The 22,127-nt window shown below is 34.4% G+C and overlaps 1 protein-coding gene and 1 pseudogene across 2 annotated transcripts; one reads left to right on the top strand and one right to left on the bottom strand.

Annotated features, from left to right (window-relative positions):
• Positions 1-10,986: 10,986 nt before the first annotated feature.
• LOC127091303 (FT-interacting protein 3) lies at positions 10,987-14,401 on the bottom strand. 2 transcript variants are annotated; one of them, XM_051029913.1, is made up of 3 exons: positions 14,180-14,400; positions 13,771-13,859; positions 10,987-13,640 (listed from the first exon to the last, which is right to left on the bottom strand). In XM_051029913.1, the coding sequence occupies exon 3, from the start codon at positions 13,609-13,611 to the stop codon at positions 11,287-11,289; it is 2,325 nt and encodes a 774-aa protein (XP_050885870.1). In that variant the 5' UTR covers positions 13,612-13,640; positions 13,771-13,859; positions 14,180-14,400; the 3' UTR covers positions 10,987-11,286. The 2 variants fall into 2 exon arrangements, with proteins under 2 accessions (XP_050885870.1, XP_050885871.1); XM_051029914.1 differs by lacking the exon at positions 13,771-13,859 and having other exon boundaries at positions 14,180-14,401.
• Positions 14,402-19,310: 4,909 nt separating this feature from the next.
• Positions 19,311-20,276, top strand: LOC127094790 (uncharacterized; annotated as a pseudogene).
• The last annotated feature ends 1,851 nt before the right edge of the window (positions 20,277-22,127 follow it).

Below are 22,127 nucleotides of genomic sequence, written 5' to 3'. Positions count from 1 at the left end.
TTATCCAGTTACGGACAACGTTAGATCAGCAATAAAGCACTCGACTCTACATCTAGGGTCCCTAGTGGTTTCAGGTCGAAGAGTGGTATACACCATTATCACCATGAGAATAACTTATGACACTTTGCATAACTTTCTATATAGTATTCTCATAGCGGGTCAATCTGGTATAAATATTACTCCTAATATTCATACCTATGTTTAAGACTTGATAACTCTTTATCCATGATCCATGAGATGTGATCATCAGTCTACAAACATAATAGTCTTAATGCTTTAATGTTATCCCACTTCACACTAAAGCTCGACTACGGATACTTTAAGAATAATGTCCTTATGTTTAATGTGTTCTCATGATTAAGTCACACTTAATACATTAAACGGACTATCTATTCCAGGGACTTTATTAATCAACCATAATAAAGAAAATGCCTTTTATTATTAATAAATAATTTGATACAAGTACCAAAAAGTATTGGCCTCTAGGGCTTACACCAACACTATCCAACTTTTATTCTTTGAGAAATGTCAAATTCAACTTGCAAGGACATGTGCCAAGAGGAAACATTATAGGTCATTTTGGGCCATTACCATTGAACAAGCAATTCTCCTCAACTTCTAAAATGCATAACTCCCTCATGCCAAATCCAAATGAGGTCAAATTTGTGACCAAATTTAATAGGGATGAAAGAGCTACAACTTTAATGAAGGAACCATTTCCATTTGAAGCTGATAGAAAACGTTATTCAAGGTGGAAGAAGTGGTCATTTGACTTGGTACTTAGAAAATTTTCAATTATGTTTGATTTCTCAAATTTCTACTTCAAAATTCATCATGATCCAAGCTTCAAATGGAAACGTATTCAACATCAAAGTTGTTCCCCTTGATGCTACCTTTCCAAAAAGTCCAAGATCACCTCATTTGGACAAGATTTGAAGGACTTGCATATGGGTTCTTTACAAGACTTCATTTGGTAATATCTATGTTCAAAATTCATTTCCATAATGCATGACCATGTGATATCATTTCAGGTTGATTAGCACAGAATGTTGGATCATCTGGCATCATGAATTGGGCCTTGTACACAGCCATGCATCCATGCAAGCAAACTTGCTAATTTCAGCAAAAAATTCAAAAGGTGTAGAAAGCATTTCCCTTGCCTATTTAAACAATTGCATTGCATCAGAACTTCACACACACCTTGCCCAAGCTTTGCCAAATGATCTCAGAACCTCACACCATAGAATTCCATGAAGGTTTCTTTGAAATCGAGTTTGAATTTCACCTTCTTTTTTGAGATTCAAACTCCAATGATTCATTGCCTTTTTCATCTCAATTGGTCACTGCAAACAAGAGGAGGAAGAACCAAGTAAATTCAGATCAAGATCAAGCCAGATTCAAGCTATATGAAGGTGATTTTTCAGGAACTTTGAGCTTTTGATTCTCTCTCATTTGTTCATCATTCTCTCTGATTTTTTGTTAACTAAAGTCCTACCAATGTAGGCAACAAGATTGAGTTGCTTTGAGGTCAAATCGAAGCAAATCAGATCATGAACCTCAATTTTCAAATCCATGTATATTTCAATATACTTGGAATTGGATAGAATGGAGGTCAGATTCGAGCTCCTGAGCATTTTTTCTTTAAAACCATGTCCATACTTTTCATTTTTGTGGTGGTTTGTGGTGGACCAGTCCGATGAGGTCCACCGGAGAAGATGACCGGAGTTAGGGCTCCGGTGGTGTGCTGGCATTGCCCAGACCATCCGATCATGTATCCACGTTCTAATCCCGCCCCTTGCTTTTGAATATCATGCGTGTTATGCAGTTGACTGAGGTGTTGGATGGAAGCGCGCGCTTGGCCATCAGATCTGCCACCTCAATTAATGAGGGAGATCTGATGGCCCTTGATTTTTCATATTTTCTGATTTTTCATTTAATTACCTTATTTTGTTTAATTAATAATAAATCCATTTTTAATCCAAAAAATATGGGACTTTCACCAAAAATATTTAAATATTTTTCTCTTCCATATTCTGAATTAAAATTATCTTTTGGATTGATTTTGGTATTTTTCATGAATTAAATGTTTTGTGTATATTTTTAATTGTTTAAAAATACTTCTGACTTTTTAAAAATCATGAAATTTTTTGTCTAAGGTCCTTTGATCTTGTTTGACCTAGGATAAATCCATTGGCCATTTATTTGGTATTTTGAAGGGATTTGAGGTTTTGTCCAAATTAAAATGCATTTAAATTCATTTTTTAATTGATTTTTAATTGATTAAATGTTTAAAAATTATTTTGACCCATTTTCATGGTCTTGTGATGTTTGACTTTCTGTTTGGGTCTTGGTCATGGTTGATTTGACTTTTGTTGGATCAAAACCATTGAATTTAGGGGATTGATGAAATGTACATTTCATCTCCCAAAATGAATGGATGGTTTTGATCAGATGAAATTTCTCTCATGATCAATTTGTGTTTCTATCTTCCCCTCCCTCTTCATCTTCATCCTTATTCTTCCCCATTCCCTCATTTGACAAATGAAATCTCTAATGTCTAAATGCTAATTGATTCATCAATGACCTTGTGTCAGATGAATCAATACAAGTATGACTGGGATAGGTCCCTCCCATTTTCTTTTAGTGTGTGGTATGTTTTAGAAGTTTGATTCTTTGTGCCAAATCTCTAACATGCATTAACACATATATTTTTATTGTCTGACCTCAGATAGTTGTTACTTCTACATAAGTCCAATTACGATTGCTTAACATAGAGCTAAATTTGACCCTCAAGGCATATCATTCTAGTAAGTGAGATTGTAAGTCTCCCATCTTCATGGCATTGTGTGGAGACTTGACCTTTTTTCCTTTCATGGGAGCTAGTGGCATACTTGTTGAATTATCCAAGTTGGAGCGCTTCTCATGGAAGATGTCTTGGTTTAAGGATTCATACTTGTGAATGAATGGTTGAATGTTCTCCAAAGAGTGACTTAATCAATTAAAACTCAACACTAACCTTTGACTAACATTTGGCTAACCATTGACTAACTCTTATTCATTATGTTTTTACTTTCAAGTCATTTACTTTATGCAATTTAAATTTTAGTCACTTATCATCCATTGCCATTTACATTTCATATAACTTGTTTATGTTTTCGTCTTTTTTCACTTTGCTCATTTGAGCCATATCTTGTGATTGTATATATTGTTTGTGTATTTTGATTTTGTTTGTGGTCTTAGGACCTTAAAACACCTAATAACAACAAAATCCCTAAAAAAACATTTGGTGGACTATTGGAACTTGATCTGAATTTTGGACTTAGAATTAGGCAACATTCCCTGTGCTAAAGGACTTGGCCAATGCCAATATTTTGAGACTGAGCTATCTTTGACAGTGACTTTCACCTGATGCAAGACTTGAGGATCTCTTTGATTCATATGCTACTTTATCTCTGTGCTTAATTGGTATTTTATTTTGGTCTATGTTTGATGCTTTGTTTTGAGTTGATCAAGGAATATTTCATCTGATACATTGGAAGACAATAAAGACTGCTAGCTATTGGAATGATTGCTTGAATGTCATAGAGAAAACTGGGTTTCTATATGACATTCTTGTCAGTTGGATTGCATCTCATTGGTCAAATCATTTCAACTCTTAAACTTTTAATTTTTTCTTAGGATAGCCTCTTCATCTCCTCCAACTTCTTCAATTTCAAAACTTCTCCCTCTTTTCAAAAATCTTCTTTGCTTGTTTTCTAACTTAGACATGTTTTAATGATTAGAATTTTTGGCCCTATGTCAATGAATTTTAAAATCTTTTCTTAATCAAACTTGTAAATGAACTTAACAATGTTAACTTCAAATTTCAAAAAGATAAAAAAGAACTAACAACCTCATTCAAAACTTTGGCCTTTTGTGCCCTTTTACTTAAACTTTTTTTGTTAAAATCAATTCATCAACTCATTTGAAATTTTTACCACGAACTACGAGGTTTTGATCCCTCATTTTACGTTGGTACGTAGGCACAAGACCGAAGGTCTTGTCAAACACAAAAAATATAATCAATGAATTATTTTCTCATCCCCACACTTTTTATTTTATCAAACATCATTTATACCCAAAAACATATGCACACAAAAAAGGGATCCCTAGGAGTACCTAGGATACTTTGGGTGCTAACACCTTCCATTTGTGTAACCAACCCCATTACCTGTAATCTCTGGCATTTTATTAGTTTTGATTTGAAAACTTATTACCTTTGGGTTTTGTTCGTACTTTTCCATTTTCCTTTGGAAACAATAAAAGTGTGGTGGTGACTCTGGTTTTATTGACGTCAAGTTTATTCATAGCTTGATGGTCATGAATTTACCGCTACACTTCCCTTTGTATAACCAACCTCCGGACCCCTGTTCTCTTTTGTTAATTTTGTTTTAAAACTTCCTTGGGTTTTGTTCGTACTTTTTCCCTTTTCCTTTGGAAACAATAAAAGCGCGGTGGCGACTCTTGCTTTGTGAGTTAAGTTAATCAATAGCTTAATCTCAAAAAAAATTATCGTTACAGTATTCCCTAGTGAAGTATCATCCATGTCTATTTCGTTATTTTCTTCTTCTGCAGATGATGAAGAGTTTGTTTCATAAAGGGAAGCTTTCTCAGTTGATTGGTGAGAAGTGTTGTCATCAGCTTATGCGGGTTTGTTGACTTCGTTGACAATGGTTGTGGTAATAGTAGTGGATTGATGTAGTGGTGAGATGTTGGTAGGAGTTGGTTTCTCAGTAAATGCAGACACAGGCTATGTCAAAGGTTTATCCTGCAAAAAAGTCAAGCTTGAATACTCAATATGAAAATTGGGAGAAGGATAAAAATAATGGATTTACCTTCAAGGTGTCAACGTCGGGGCTGAAGTTAGCACTTTCATTCGAGGCCAACCTCCTCATCGCACCAATCTTCTTTGCAATTTTCCCTGCATGAACCTTCTTCCCCTTCTTCGCCTTAGGGGTGGGAGCCACTCTAGGGCTGGCTAGAATCTTTTTGGGCCAGCACCCTATGTTTTCTTTTTATGGGGAGGAAGCTCAAGCGATGAATCTTTGATAGGGATCATTTTAGGGACTATCACCCCAGATTCGCCCTCTATATTGGCATCATCAACCTGCACAATAATCATACAAGAAGAGTTCAAGTAAATAAAAATGCTTAAAGATGTTGAGAAATACAAAGCTTAGCATTACAACGAAAGTCTTACTTGGGAAGGTTTAGACGAGGTTTCCTCGACCTTGGATTGTTTGAGTGTTACATTAGCACTAACAGTGTCCCGGGTCCTTTTCCTATGTGTGACAGTTGTGATAAAATAAAAGTAGTTGTAAACATAGAGAATGGAGATTATAAGATTTGAAAGATGGTGAAGAGATTTCTTTACTTTCCTCACCCTCGTGTATGGGAGTTTCGACCCTGACATGATCTATGTCGACATGAAGGTGGTCTTAGAAACTGTATAAGTCCAACTTAGTCGGAGTCACTTGTTGTGTAGGTTTCAGGCACTCATTTTTATGTACCTTCAGAAATTCCCCACAAACGAACCACCGTGGAAATTGAGTGGTGAAATCCATAGCCATTTCACTGGTGGGCAAAGGGGGAAATCTAGGAGGTTAATAACTCAGGGAAAACTTATATTTGTCCTCCACATACTCTGGAATCTTTAAATTGGGAAGCTTCTCCTGCATTTTATATTTCAAAGTAACCGCTACCACATGGATTGTCCGACTAAGGTCATTGGGGTCGTACACAATTTCAAAGTATTTTTGGAAAGCTTGAATCTCTTTGAAATGTTTAGATCTACCTGAATATTTGTTGCAAAGAAGAGAAAGCGTCAGTGAGGTGTTAGCTTATCATTGCAGCATCCATAAACTCTTTTGCACGATAAGCTCTCACCAAGTGTCGAAATCTTAGGTGCAGTAGTAAGAGGGTTCAAAAGCAAATGGAGTAAGTGTGGGTCGACCATCAGCATGTCGAGCTATTCTTTGAAGGTGATCTTTGGAGTAGCCGACGGTGTTGAGGCACAACTCGCTTTTATCTTTGAAGAATAGTCGAGGTACAGTTTAGCTGGTCCCAAATTAGCGTGAAACTAGTATAAAGAAGTTTGGGGGGTAAGAAGGCTTCCCATATCCTTTTCGATTCGTTCTCTTTTTTGCCAGTGGCTGGAAACTGGCGTGTAAACCATTCAAGTCCATGTGTTCTTATAGAGAAAGGGATCATGGTCGCAGTGAAGTTATAACGCTTGGGGAACATCAGAAAATAAGTACAAAAGACTTCTCAATCCGACCTATTTTTATCAATTGGGGTCATAAGGTTCAGTCGAACGCCTTTGATACTTCTACCCCTAATGGTGGCGTCAGTGTCATCCGGATGCTCGACCTTTAGAGAAGCTTTGAACTTGGCATTGAGCCATAACTGAAGTAGCCAAAATGGTCCAGCTAGTAGTAAATTGTCCTTGGGTTTGATGTTCCTTAAGGCTTTAGTGGCTTCCCCTGGGAGTTCATATGTAACCCTAAGATCAGCTGGCTAAGATAGACATATTTTCCCTCATGCAGTTGGTTGGTAAGAGTCAAATACCTCTTCACCACCTTAAGCGATCTATAGCAAAATATTCATCTGCATAACCATAATGGAAGAAACGCAATGTGTTCTTCAGTCAGTAACATGGTAGTCGAAATCAATGATATCTTCGTCGCTCTCGTTGGGGTTGAAGTTGCCACCGGTAGAGAGAAGGTTGGTAATGGCCGCCACATCGAAGAGCGTGGGTGTCAACATTCCACAAGGAAGTTGAAAGGTGTTTGTGGTACTTTCCCAATAGTATAGGGACGCAACCAACATATTTTGGCAGTATGCTGGACCGGTTCTCGACATTTGAATCAAGTCGAAGATACCTCTCTCTTTCCATATTTCACTCATTTTGGCTTCTATCTTGTCTAACCAAGAGATATAATCATCATGTTTTTTGGTTGGGGAGCTGAGCGAAAGGCTCGCAGACTAGTAGTCAGCTATTCTAGATTCATGGGTCCTTTAATGCTAACTAAAGGTTTTGTCCTATGATAAGCAGGGAAAAAATCTCTAAGCTTAGTAAGATCTTCATAAGGGTCACACATAGGACCCATAAGGGCATGAGTTGTTTCAGAAATGGGTCTTATGTGTGACCCTTATGAAGATCTTACTAAGCTTAGAGATTTTTTCCCTGCTTATCATAGGACAAAGAGATATAATCATCATGTTTTTTGGTTGGGGGAGCTGAGCGAAAGGCTCGCAGACTAGTAGTCAGGTATTCTAGATTCATGGGTCCTTTAATGCTAACTAGAGGTTTTGTCCTATGATAAGCAGGGAAAAATATCTAAGCTTAGTAAGATCTTCATAAGGGTCACACATAGGACCCATAAGGGCATGAGTTGTTTCAGAAATGGTGTAAAGAAACAGTACCTGAGCTTTATAAATACGCAGCTTTTCCTCGTGGTTTGGAGGTTCAGGAACATATTCATAATTTCCAACTATATAGCACAAGGGATCATGTTGGCCATGAGGAGTGGACCTTTGACCACCTTAGTGTTCTTTGTTGAAGAAGCCATTGTTGAAAGTTTGAGAAATTTTGAGAAACGTTGGAAGGAGAAAGTTTTTCTGGGTAAGAAGATGAAGAAGATAGAGGAAAATAGTTGGAAAATGAAGGAAATGCTACTTATAATGAGGAATAAAAAACTGTTCAGTCTTCACTTTTAACAAATGGCGCGAAGTAGGTGGCACGTGTCACTCCCCCAAAGGAAGGATCAAAATGACCTGCTACACGTAATCATGCTACCCTATGAAATCGGAGCCATAATGAGTAGAGTTATGGGATAGCGGGACGCGCACGTTTTCGAGGTGACAGTTGAAAGAAATGCCATGATGAAAGTGACGTCAAACCATTAGATGAGTAGTGTCTGGAAAGATAAAAAAATCCCCTATCTCCTAGGTTCGTCGAAAGAGGTCTTTTTGGGGAGCAATTTGTTAGCTGTGATTTTCGACAAGGGTAAAAATCTCAATAAAAGGCAAAGCTACAGGTACATTAATGATGTATGCCTAAAGAAGAGTCTTGGGTCGAAGACATTTGAGACTTAATATTTTGAAATGTTATGGGAACATTTCGACCGCGTAGAGTTTCGACAGCTTGGAGAGTGTCTAAGAGGCGATTATTTGGGCGTGCAGATGCTACCTTCAAACATGAACAACTACCTAGAGGTTTCTTTCTGAAGAACACGTGGAGAGAGCGTAGATTCGGGTTGCATGCAATGCTTCACGTAGCAAACAATAAAGATAGGAATGTTAGGAATAGTTATTTTCGTATTAGTATAAACAGGATTTCTTTTGTAGAATTCATAGTGTGTTCATTTTACTACTGAAATCTCACTTAAAACTAGAAGTACCAGCGTCCAGAGAAAAGAGTCACGACTGAGAGAATGTATGCACAATAAAACCCCATATTTACGTTCAATGCAAAGTCTTTAAATTTCACTTTACTTTGCCTTACTAGTTTATTTTTAGTTTCATTCAATTACATTGTTTTTATACTTTCAAGTCTCGTTACTTTCGTTACATTTTCTACATTGTCAAAGTCTACACCTTTTACATTTTCTAAGTCATTATTTCGACCAAGTCGAAAATAGGCTGTTTACCAAAAGAAAACTATGAAACTAGATTTTTTAGCACTACGTCCTAGAATTCATTAGTTGATCATGTAAGTAAACTTTAAATAGAAAATTAAATAGAGAAAACTATGAGACTAACGATTGTTTACCAATTCTACGCGTAAACACTTATACCTATAAATAGAGAATTAATTAAGAATAGAAAATCTAGTTGAATCTTGTTAAACAAACATTTTGTGTGATTTTGAAAGTTTCATTTGGTTCTGGATTGGGTCGTGTTTTGATCTTTTAAAGAAATTAAGTTTCTTGTGGTGATCTTCACTTAAGGCTTATCATCCTTTCTAAGTCATAGATAGAGTGTGACACTCCATTTCTATTCTTTTCCATCAATTTCTTTTTCGTTTCACTTTGTTTCAATCATATCACCACTAAAATAATAGTTAAAATTTGTGTTCTTACTCAATCTTATCACATTAAAACCACAAGTGTCATAAATTTATTAAAGTATGAGAAAATTGATGAATTTCAAATTGGTTACCCATCACCATAGATCTATTCGTCCCTCAGAAGGGGTGCTAGACCTAATTTTACGAATGAATGACGAAGCAGTGTGGCCTTCCTCTCGATATGGACTTGCTTGCTCATACGACCGTACTTGCCATAGACCATGGACGATTGAGGTTACAGTCTAGTCTCCTTCCATGGTTTGCCATTTGAGTATTTTTGAGAAAAGGATTGGGATATTTATCTACCTTTCTATATACGGCGTCAATGTTTCTTCCGACAAGGAAGTTTCTTCCAACAAGGAAGTTTCTTCTCAAAATTGCCAGGTTGTAAATGTCATCTTATTACCCAGATGATTTGAAAAAGGGAATGGTAGACTCTTTCTTATTACCCAGATGATTTGAAAAAAGGGAATGGTTCGTGCATACAGATGATTTGAAAAAGGGAATGGTTCTGAAAAAGGGAATGGTAGACTCTTTCTTATTACCCAGATGATTTGAAAAAAGGGAATGGTTCGTGCATACAGATGATTTGAAAAAGGGAATGGTTCTGCATACACTTTGATGCCTAAGTAAGTAATCACCATAGATGAGAGGTATAAAAATTTTAAAAAATATTTTTTTGTGTACCTTGATTGGATCATGTGTTTTTTAGGAATGGTTTATGTTTGCTCTCTAAGACCCTTCGGCTGTTTCCCCCTAACAATTGTTCTGACATCATTTCGACCTCAAATATCTATCGATTCTCTACGGTCATTTCCCATCATGTCTTCTCTTCAAGTGTCATATTTTTGGTATGAAAACTTTTTCATATTTCAAAAATCTCCTTTGGTGGTAAAGCACAAATGAGAGAGAGGTAAGGGTAATGTGAATTCAATTGGATTTTGTGTATAATGATAAATCGAGACAAATATTGTCTAATTTTTCATATTGGTCAGGGTTTCATGGATTCTTGAATCTTTGAGTGCAATAGATGGTTGGATGTGATAATTGGTAAGTGAGGCTTATAATGTAAAATTGTTTGATAGTCAATGACTTGAACTATGAATGCTTTATTTGAGAAATAAGCTAGGATTATAACATGTCAGTGTGATCATTGCGAAATGTTTCTCTTAATTAGAGCTACTTACCACATTCAACATGTGCTTCCCCTTTTTTACTCGTAAACTAAGAAAGGTTTGAGATTGTGAAGCAGAACAAATGCTTCATTTCAGTACGTCACAATTTTATCAGTCGATACACGAATACTTTATCAGTTCTTCAAACAAACAAGAAAAAACTTGGGAAAAATATAAAAATTACAATGCCATTAAAAAAATCACTTATTGCTGTGGCGATCTATGTCTGTCGATCTTGGAATATTTGCCCCTAAACTCCAAATCCAAGCAAAACCAAATGCAACTTGATATAAATAATCTACCTCAGTAAACTAATCTTTCACATAAAACGGTAACACCACATGCATTCATCAAACATGTTATTAATTAAATTCAAATCTTCACACAATGATCACTATAGTTAAAACTTCACACAATGATCACTATAGTTGTTATTTTATGCAAATTTGGAGACATCAATTTTATTGAAACTCTAAAGTTTTCTTTTTCTAAAACCATACACTATAAAGCACGAACCCCAGTAACACGGCCCCGACCCTGACACATTGACATTATTAATAATTGGAAAACGGTTTAGGACACTGAATCCGACACACCTTCTTTTAGAGGTGTCAAGATGCTACAAAATAGTATACCATCATCTTATTACGAATCTCACTGCCAATCCAAACATAGAAACATATTTTAAAATGAAATGCATCATTTAACAAAAATAAACGCATCAACCAACAACTTAAAAGAAATATTAAACAGAAATTACCACCACTACTAATACAATTCAAACTAATCCCCATTGAGAAAAACTCTAAACCTAATTAAACATGAAAATAATTCAGCTCAAACCTACAAACTTACAGATATACTATGAAGTTCAAAAGCCAAAGCATAATATCCTTTAACATAATGATAGTAATAATGCATAATGCATCTAAACAGAAATCAAAACCTGAATCTGAATAATGAATCTCCACTCTGCACTGTCCTTTGTTGAGGATTCAAACTTCAAAGCATGCAGTCAGTTCTTGCAGGCAGCCTCCTGAAGAAATTAAGCGGCACAGACGGAAGCTTTTGACGGAACCTCGGGTGCCTCAGCACGTAAATTCCAGCCAGGAGGACCACGACTTGGAATGGAGTTACATAAAGTATAGTAGCAGCAATCAGACAGAAAATCACAAACAGAGCCGTAGCTCTCGGATCACGCCAGCTCAGCAAGGACTGCAGCCTTTCCCCTTGAGTAGCCAAGTCACCAACCACAGTCTGTATACGACCAGCAATGCTTCTGAGTCGATCGTATCGCATCCGCACAATGTCAGAAGGCCGCGAAGTTGGGAATGTGTCGAACTCTTCATCGAGTTCGTCGGGATGAGCCGAATCGGCATGAGAGAGTCGAGTGTCCATGTTGGGAGGGTGTCTTGGCCTCCATCTATAGTGCCAAATTCCAATCAGGAATAGGTAAAGGAAAACTGTCGGTAAGATAAGTTCAGGATACATGACCAATATTATAAACAAGATATGAATCAAAACTGTTGTAATTGGATTTTTCCAATTGCAAATTTGATCAAACCATTTTCCTGCGGCGATGAGTCCACTCAATACTCCCATGATTCTGAAGAAGTTAGCCTTGCTTCTTCTCATACTCCACATGTGAGAACCGACATCGAGCATATACTCAACTACCTCCTTTCTCAGCGGCGGCTCGGCGCGGCTCAGCCTCATTGAAACAATCTGAGTAGCTTGATGCCTCAAACTGTCGAGCTGGCTAACAGTCAATGGGTGTATATAGTGCATCTTCGGCAACAAAGGTAGCGAATACATGTGCATCATGTTGAGTAAAGAAGAACAAGTGAACCTCACAGCTAATTGAATTTCACCCATTTTCTTCACACCATTTGGGTGAAGAACTAGAAGTGGATAGGAATGTGTGTAAACCCGATCAGTCTCGAGTGTCGAAAGACGGATCCTTACCTTACCGATTCTAGAATCTTTTGCCCCTCCAGCTTTTTCAGGACCATGCAAATGACAATTGTCAAATACACCAATTGTAATGACAGTGCAAGGATCAAAAACCTCCCAAGTATATTGCTCATTCCACCTCGGCATAAAGCTATCAACGATTGTCCTTGTTCGGATCCACTTCTGCCCATATTTCGCTACACAGTAAGCATCCGTTGTCCCTCTCCCGTCTTTATTTTTCATCGGCATCAAACCATGTGCACTCAATATCCCAACTTCAAGAACACCAATTCCAGATTTCCATAGCAGTTTCGCAGTCGGGCGAAGATCACTGCTGTAGTGAGTTGATTCATCCAAAACATGATAACCACCTTCAAGACAAACCCTCATGTGAATCCTACTTGCAAATTTAATCTCTTTCTTTTTCTCCCCTTCAACAACAATATGTTTTTCAAGATTAAACCACCTAGTATTCACCGGTTTGTGATCTAGTCTCCTATCCATAAACTGCAAAGGAATTGCACACCTACCCAATACTTCTTCTTTGTTAGGAGCAACTCTGTCTTCCACACTCAAAATCAGCGGTTCCTCAAACGGTTCCGCAGCAACAAACATCAAATCCTCATTCCACAATGGATTAATATTCCTGCTCTGGGAAATTCTAGTCCTCAATGCTTGATTCCCCAAAATAGCCTTCACGAAAACCTCCGGATATCTACCCTTATCAGTCGGTTGCAAGTCTTGTGCCTCAATCACATTGACTCTCAAATACCAAAGCTTCGGAGACAAATAAACTTTAGACCTAATATTCGCAAGCGCATCGGTCCCACTAACAGTCGCAGCATCGGAATGCCAAGCTTCAGGAAACGCTTCATCAGCTTGCGTACCCATCCAAACAGCCAGCATTAACTCTCCCTTAACCTTATCTCCCTTCCTATCCTCCAACCTATACCACTGCGGCGCCAACGGACTATCCGGAGGAACCCGTTTCGGAACCTCATTCAAATCAAACCACACACGACCAATGAAATCATCCTTCACAACATCCTTATCTTTCACAGTAACCTCCAACACCGACGCCTGGAGCCGGTCCTTCGAGAAAGCAAAAACCTGATTCCATTCCGGATTCGTCTTTTTCTCGAAATGCCGAGTAGTTCCTTTATAGTTCCCAAGCTTAACTTCTGCATAAGGATCGCAACTTCCCGTAACATCCTTCGGAGGCAAATCCTTCGCTTTAACAACCCTTACATAAAGGTATAGCATTTGCTCAACAAGATCATAGGTGCTTGTTAGTTTATCACCAGAAACCTTCCCACCTCCAAGATGAGGTTTGGTCTCTTTCAACAGAAAATCTTCCGGTGGTGGCCTCTGCATTTTCTTAGTTCAAAAATTCAACAAGAAGCCTAAAAAATAAATAACAAACACATTCAATTAACCATTACAACTTATCAAAAAGAGCTTAAACATATTTTAAAAAAAAGGTTTATATTAATACTATTAAAAGCTTGAACATAATTAACAGTAATGACAAACCTAGATCTCTGATTTTACAGTGTTCAAAAGCTTAAACGTTGGAAAAAACCAAAAACTTTCTTTAAAGCCACAAGATCTGATTATTCAACCTGCAGTTAACAAATTAAAACAAAATCAAAAGAAAAAATTAAACATATGAACTTACAAGTATAATGCAGCACAACATAAACTAAAAACAGAAATTATAAGATTATAAATAAATAAATAAAATGCATACTTTTCGTACCAAACACTATTACTAGTCACACCAAACACACAAACACACAAGAAACCCAAATAATGACGCAAGTGTTTGCATGTAAAAATCTTTAAGTAAAAATGGAAACATAGTTTTTTTTTAATCTTTGTTGAACAATGTTGAAGAAGTAAAAATGGTGAATGAGAAAAGAAAGATGAGAAGAGTTTTTACCTAGTGAAAATGGAGAAGTTCTTTTGAAGCGTGAAAAGAAAAGAAACAATGGGAGATGAGTTTCTGAAGATGAGATGAGATGAGAGAGAAGCTGAAAAGGTGAATGAGATGAGAGAGAAGTTGAAAAAGTAAAGGAGAAAGAGAGAGAGAGAGAGAGAGAGAGAGAGAGAGAGAGAGTGAAGAAGAAGAAGAATAGAGAGAGAAAGTAAAGGAACTCTTCTTGGCTCTTGAAACTGACAAGATGGTAACATATATATTTTTTTCTATATTTTGAAAATTTTATATTTGAAATAAAATTGTGAATTGTTTTTAAAAAGTAATTTTTTTGTTACAAAATGATTTGTCTGTTAATAAAAAAAATCAAATGTATTTGATTTAAATTTGGATAAAATACATTTGGTATTTTATTTATATTTGAAATTAAATGAGTAATTGTATAGTCACATTTATTATGATTATAAAGTGAAGGACAAAAACGGATAACTAGACATTGGAATTTGAATATGAAAATTAAAAATTATTTTTGAAAGTTTTTTTAGTGATTGAATATAAAAATAAAAAATGTTGAATTCGAAAAGACATATAATATTTAGAAATTCAAAATTTAAAAATTAATAACTATTATATTAAAAAATAAAATAAATCGAGGCAAAGACAATAATTCATTGTGTATTAAAAAAATTATGAACTTTTGTATATTTTTATTTAAATGAGGGAGTTTAAATTGTAAAATTTTGTAAAAAAAATATAAATAAAATGGACATAATTGAGAATAAGAGATAAAATTATTATTTTGTAACAAAAATTAGAATAAGACATGATTGACATGTGGGACTTTCCTAAAAACTAAAATTAAAAAAAATATATATTAATATCACGTTCACAAAAATCGGTATAAAAAACAAGAAAAAGACAATACTTAATCAAATTTAATTTAATGAAATTAGTAAAAATCATATTATTGTTATCTCACTCTTTACTAAAATAAATAATCAAAATTAGTAGTTATTTTGAAGTCTTTTTTATATTATTGAATATGATTAACTATAAATAATTATTTAAATTTTAAAATATAGTCATGGTCGAATTGAGTGTATATGTGTATGGTTATGTTGGCCTTAGGATCTCATGAATCTATGCAAAATATACAAAGAAGGTCCTTTTTCTTTGCTTTATGAATAGTGCATCTGCATCACTATGCGTAGTGTTGGTTGCTGTACAAGATCGTAGGTTTGGACTTTGGACCCACAAAAATACTACTTGTCAAAATCTTACACGTCACACACCATTTCTGTGTTTCTTTTTTATTTTGCATTGGAAAAAAAGGAAACATGAGTTAGAATATTTACCACTCCAGTCCACTATACTGTTTTCAGTTTTCTTTATCTCTATTTTTATTGGCTCACATAATTGAATCTTTTATTTTAAAATTATTTGATTTTAATTTTTTTCTTATTTTGTTGAATCATAAAATCTAGTGATGTTTCATATTTCAAATATATAACATGAGAAAATTCAACATTGTCGTATCACTAGACTATGTTGCTTTCAGTTTTCTTTATCTCTATTTTTATTGGCTCACATAATTGAATCTTTTATTTTAAAATTATTTGGTTTTAATTATTTGTTTTTTTATTAAACTATAAAATATAGTGATGTATCATATTTCAAATATATAACAAGAGAAAATTCAACGTTGTCGTGGAAATCTCTTACATGTACTTCCCTTTAAAAATGACACATCATCAAAATAAGCGGGTAATTTGTATCTAAAATTTATTATTTTCAGTCAAACTGTACTATTGAACCAACATAGTAACTGCTTATTCTATTTTCTTCCACTTTTTGGTATTTTGTCAATCAGTTAACATTGATTTGTTCAAAAACAAAATATTGATTCCAACTTTTTCTCTTCTAACAATGCATTTTGTGCTTCACCAAATCCCTCCAAATGTTCAGCTTTTCATCTACTTTCTCTCTCCGGCTCCAACCTCCACCCATATCTGCTTCTGTTTTTCATCTGTTATTCTTCTTCATCTCCTTCACATTGTGAGCGAGTTCAAGATTACTTCTTCTACCTTTACCCATATCTGCTTCTGTCATATTTGTTCTTCGTCTTCATCGTGTTTTTGTTAATTTTTGTTTTGTTTTTCGTTTTGAAGAAGCTTTTGTGTTACAACTTCACGATGTTTGCAAATCTCCTTACGAAATACTGGTTTTATTTTATTGCTTCTTCATGTTTAGGTATATTTTACGGCATTTCATGGTTTGATTATTTGGGTTTTTTGTTTGTAGATACTGAAACCCTAAAAATGTTATATTTTTATGCAATTGGGATTATTGGGTACTGAAAATGTTTAACATTTTATTTTTACACGGAATCTAGACCCCAAATCCTAGATTTGTACGTATGTTGTTTTTTATTCTATTGAGACACGATAGCAAAGCCTCTAAGATTGAGTACTTTACAGTTCAATGGTTGTTACCTCCATTTTTCTAATTAAATGTTACTTTTAACACAATTGTTCATGCCTCAAATCCAATGGCTCTTTCCTCGTGTTGTGTTAGAGATATTAAAAACCATTTGGCAAAAACTTAGTAGCTAATGGCTAATGTATCTCATATAGTTGATTCATGATAAATAACAAATGTGTAAATGATATCTCTAGCCTGTTACAATACGTCAGTAAAGAATTTATTTTATTGTTTGTTTGCAACACAAATGGGGTTAATTAATCATACTGGATTTTGATGCAGTTGTTGTTTGCATGTAATTAATCAGATGATGGAGCTAATTACTACAGCAGGAAAAAAGGCCTATACTTTGGTTATGGGAAAACCAAACCCAGCTAAATTTTCTAACTTTCCTGAGGTGAAGTTTGATTCAGTCTTAGTACATATTTCAGCTTTATGTTTATTTCGGAAAGTTTAATGACATTGTTTTTTCCTCATGAGTGTGATGTTTTCCTATATGTTTCTTGTGCCCAAACTGATTTACTGGATAGCAAAAAGTATCTAACTCCATTTATTACTCCCTTTGAAGCAACAATTGCTTTCAACAAGTATCATGCACAATGACTCATACCTATGTATTTCACAAATTTTCTCTTTGCTTGTATCTTTCCTAATAATTGCTAAGATTTTTATGATCTCTATTTTCAATTTGTAACTAATACAAAGATGTGAAGGATTTGTAAATTTCATAAAATCAAATATCTATAAATAAAAACATTTCAATCTTTATGGTTTCTACATGTACTACATATGGTTATTGCAGTCTTTGTTGACATCTATATTTGAATTCATGTGAATACTTATCTCACTTCTTTCCAAAAGATTTATGACATGTCTTTCTTAATTTCTGACGTTTATTGTGTTGATATATTCTTCGCTAAAGAGATTGTGAACTGCACTGCTGCTGGTACTGGAATTGCTGGAGGGACGACCTGTGTTGCCTCTTCGTTCGGCGTGGTGACCAAAGGTTTTGATGAGAGGAAGGTTTTGACGGGTGGTGCTCAGATTAAGGTGAAAATGACTACTCATAATATTGATTAAGGTATAGATGTTGTCAATTGTACTTGTCATGGTTTCAATCTTATTATTTAGTGGTTTCCATTTTGAATTTGTAATAATATAATCAAAATTTGTTTTGACTGAAGGCCCTTTGGTACAAAATTCTCGAACTTAGATTCTTACTTCAGAAGCCACTCTCAAGTTTTAATAGACTACCCGAGGTATTTTCTTACTCCATTTTTGCGATTTAATGTGATTTTCTATCTTATCGTATCTAAATGTCATAGCCAAATATGATAATTTGTCTGCAGGAACTCTGTTGCGATACTTTGAAACTCTGTTAACCAGGGGTAAATTGGAAAGTAGTGAGGAGCTGATTAGGTGGTTTTGATCATATTTTCATCTATACTATAGTGTTTCAGTGTTGATTAGGTGGTGTCATGTGTTGCAAAGAGTTGGGCATTGTTTTGGCACTCACTATCAACCATTATCGACGGGCCTAAAAGCCCCGCCTCAGGACTAAAGTAGTTGTTAATTGATCTTGTAGTCATGGTAGTCAAAATCACGATCCTACTCGTAGGATCGTACGATTTTACGATCTTGCAACTATCCACCGTACCAGAGGATGATCAGAATCGTTTTTTGGTAGGCACGGCCAGAATCGCCGTGATATCACGTGAAAACGGTAGAATCGCCGTTTTTGTTGAAAAATTCCGTTTTTGTTTAAATTAGTTTTGCAATCTGAAACATTCTTTTCAGCCTAATAACTAGGATAAATGGTAATAATTAAGAGTAATTAATACTCAGCCACCAAATAATTATGAATTTATTCTATGATTAGGGCACCAAATAATTATGAATTTATTCTATGATTAGGGTAACTTCCCAAAATATATTTATTCATTCCAATTTATTCAGTTAAACTATTTCACCTCTCTCCCGTTAAATAAAGTCCTTGTCTCACTCAATATTTCATTGATTTCAACCTTTCTCCCATGGCTTCAAATTCTGCTGTTGGAACTTTAGTTGTTGTTGCTTTCACTGCTCCCCCTGCTGTTAGAACCTTTCTCCCATTTTCTTATAAGTTTTCAATTATTATTTGCTACTGTTTTGAATGTTGTGGTGTTTTGGAATTGCCTTGAATTAGTTTTAATGAATTTTATCCTATGAAATTTCAGTTTTTAAAAGTAATTTTAGTGTTATTTGAATTTTATTTTGATATTATCTAGTGTCATATGCATATTATTAATCTATATGCATATTATTAATCTATATGCAAAATATATGTGAATTTTTAAATTTGGTAGGATCTTACGATCCGTGTTACGATCCTCCGATTCACGATCTAATTATCCCAACCCGATCTTGCATAGGATCTCGAGTTTGACTACCTTGCTTGTAGTTGTATGTTGAGCACCTGTATTTTAAAAACATTAGTCATTATCATAGGTTGATGACGACCTTTATATAGTAGTGTTGTTTTCCACTTCTTTTCCAGTGTGTTGGGGATGATATAGAGGATTTAGAATTCACTCCAAAACCAGAGTTTGAAGGGTGTTTTAAGGTGACAAATGTTCAAAATGAGGTAATGGTAAAAGTGAATCCACAGATGATGGAGAACAAATGTCATTTCTACACTTATAATGATTTACTGCAATAATGGTACTGGTAAACCACGTGAATTGAGACATATGATGGTAGTGGTTATTCTCCTTCATGTTAATTGTTTTGATCAATATGCACTTTGTTGTCTAAATTTAGGATACACAAGGTCTAAGCGACCGACAATTGGAGTTGGAATTACTATATAGGTTGCAATTGCGACACTGGCCATAGCTGGATTGTACATTATTCTTAGTCCACTTGGGAAAGACTATGATTGTGAGATGGATGAAGAATCACGAGATCAAATTCTGAAACCGTTTGATAAAAAGTATGCATTTGCATTTAAGGATCAACAGGGAGAAGTTATAGAATTAGAAAATAGACAGAATTGGAGTGGAGGAATACTTGAGATATGGCATGATATATTTGTATCATTTCTCTCACTTTTTTGCATTTTTTAAGTGTTTGGTTGGAATATGGAGAGACTTGGATTCAGGAACATGTATGTTCATATAGCTACTTTATGTTGTTATGTATGGCTCCTTTTTGGGTATTTGTATTGGCTTTTGGTAACGTTAATGGTAATGTTAGAATAACTTTAATAGTTATTGGAATCATCCTTTGTTTTTGTGGCTTACTTTATGGTGGATTTTGAAGAATTCAAATGAGAAAGAGGTTTAATTCGTCTGCATATAATTTCTGTTTTGGGAAATCATTGGTTACTGATTGTTCATTTTGGTTATTATGTTGTTGGTGTTCTCTTGCTCAAGAAACTAGGACTAGGAATAGTTATGATCTCTTGGAAGACAAATTATGTTTGAAAGAAATTGATACTTGTGATCAAGTTTCAATTTAAACTTTGGATAGAGAAGATGTAGATGTATCAACCAAAATTGGCATAAGTTTTACTATTGAAGGAGGTAAAGATGGAACAGTGACTCCACCAACTATGTCATTAATACAAGAAGAACATCATTAGTTAATCTATGAAATCTATGAAAGGAAAAAGAGAAATGATTCTTCCTGATGGTTTTGTTTGATATGATCCCTTAAATTTCTATATGTAGAGCTTTATAAACTTAAATTGTGTTCCTTATACGGAAACTTAGGGGTGTTCGCGGTGCGGTTTGGGCGGTTTTTCTGATAAAAATCACCCGAACCGCAAGAGAAATAAGCATGCGGTTCGATTTGGTTCGGTTGGCTTTTAGAAATAAAACCAAACCAAACCAAACCAAATCAATGCAGTTTGGGTTGGTTCGGTTGGTTCGGTTTTTTATAATATTTTTATTGAGCCATATATACTCCTATAAATAATGACATAACTTTGTGTTTAGTCATTCATACATTACTAAATAACATCAAAATTCACCATATTTAGACAAAAACGTTTCATTCAATATACAAAAAATTAGATTTGACAAAAGTGGAATAAAAGACATATATAAATAGTAGCATAAAATAATATCAAAGACATTATAATAAAACATAAAAAAACATATGAGATAAGAGATTAGAGAAGATGAAAAAAAGAACATAAGAGATGCGAGATTGAGAAGAAAAGTGCAATAAAAACGTAATTGGAAGAGAAAATAGTAACATAAAAGATAAAAAAGAAAGAACATAATAGAGGACTTATTAAAGTAGAATATACGAGACCTACATTGAAAAGAATATGAGAAGAATGTGTGATACTATTATGAGAGATTTAAAAAGGTTGAAATTGAAATCCTAAGTGTGATTAAGAGAAAATCGTTTGTAATTGTAAGGTTAAGGCATACTAGGTTTGAGGTTTGGGTTGGATGTGGGATAAGTGAAGTTTGGGTTGTAACATAATGCGGTTTGGTTTGGTTTAGTTCGGTTTGCAAAATACAAACCGCAAACCAAACCAAACCGTGCGGTTTTATTAAAAAATGATCCAAACGAATCCGAACCAAATGCGGTTTTTTGCAGTTTTGATTTGGTTTGGTTTGATTTGCGGTTTTCTATTGGGTTGGTTTGGTTTTGAACACACCTACGGAAATTTATTGAAATATGTTAAAATGAAGTTACAAATACAAAGGTTATTTTCGTTTTATAAACTTAAATTGTGTTCCTTATACGGAAACTTATTGAAATATGTTAAAATGAAGTTACAAATACAAAGGTTATTTTCGTTAGTTCATTGGAATAAAATATGTTATTATTGGAAATTACTTCTAAAGCATGCGTGGTATCTACAATATGTTGTTAGTCTACTAAATCTTTAAGGTGATTGATTTCAAATGTATGAGTCAAATGCATATAGTCATATCTACTCAAGAAAAAGTTACTATTGATTAAAATATTTAATAAATTTGAAACGGGTAAAATAAAATTATTGATCCAATTATTATTATAAACAGGAATAACTTTAATATTGATTCAATTATTTTTATAAATATTTTTAAAACAAAACTAATATTTATATACGCGGAAAAATACATTGTTGATTCAACTATTTTTATATATGGGAACAACTTTACTATTGATTCAAATATTTTTATAAATAATATCAAAACAAAAATAATATTTATATATAGGAAAAAATACATGGTTGATTAAAATAATTTTATTTACGAGAAAAAATACTATAGTTATAAATGGGAACGACTTTACTACTTATCCAAATACTAAATAATAGAAATTTATCGACCATTTTTTCAAATATGTGAAAATGATTACGGAAACTTATTAAAAAAGATTGAGTAGATATTTAAAAAATGTATTCTCTCTTATAAAATAATATCTTATTTATAAAAGAAAAACTAAAACGATAATTTATCTAATACAAGTTTCAGTAGTTTTTATTTTT

Source organism: Lathyrus oleraceus, chromosome 6, assembly GCF_024323335.1.
Source record: "Lathyrus oleraceus cultivar Zhongwan6 chromosome 6, CAAS_Psat_ZW6_1.0, whole genome shotgun sequence".
NCBI classification, from domain to species: Eukaryota; Viridiplantae; Streptophyta; class Magnoliopsida; order Fabales; family Fabaceae; genus Lathyrus; species Lathyrus oleraceus.
Note: the sequence above shows the minus strand (reverse complement) of the source record. Positions and strands in the feature narration are given on the sequence as shown.

What these genes read in the sequence shown, in the direction of transcription:
- LOC127091303 (XM_051029914.1), bottom strand. Translation starts at nt 13,611, where the DNA reads ATGCAGAGGCCACCACCGGAAGATTTTCTGTTGAAAGAGACCAAACCT.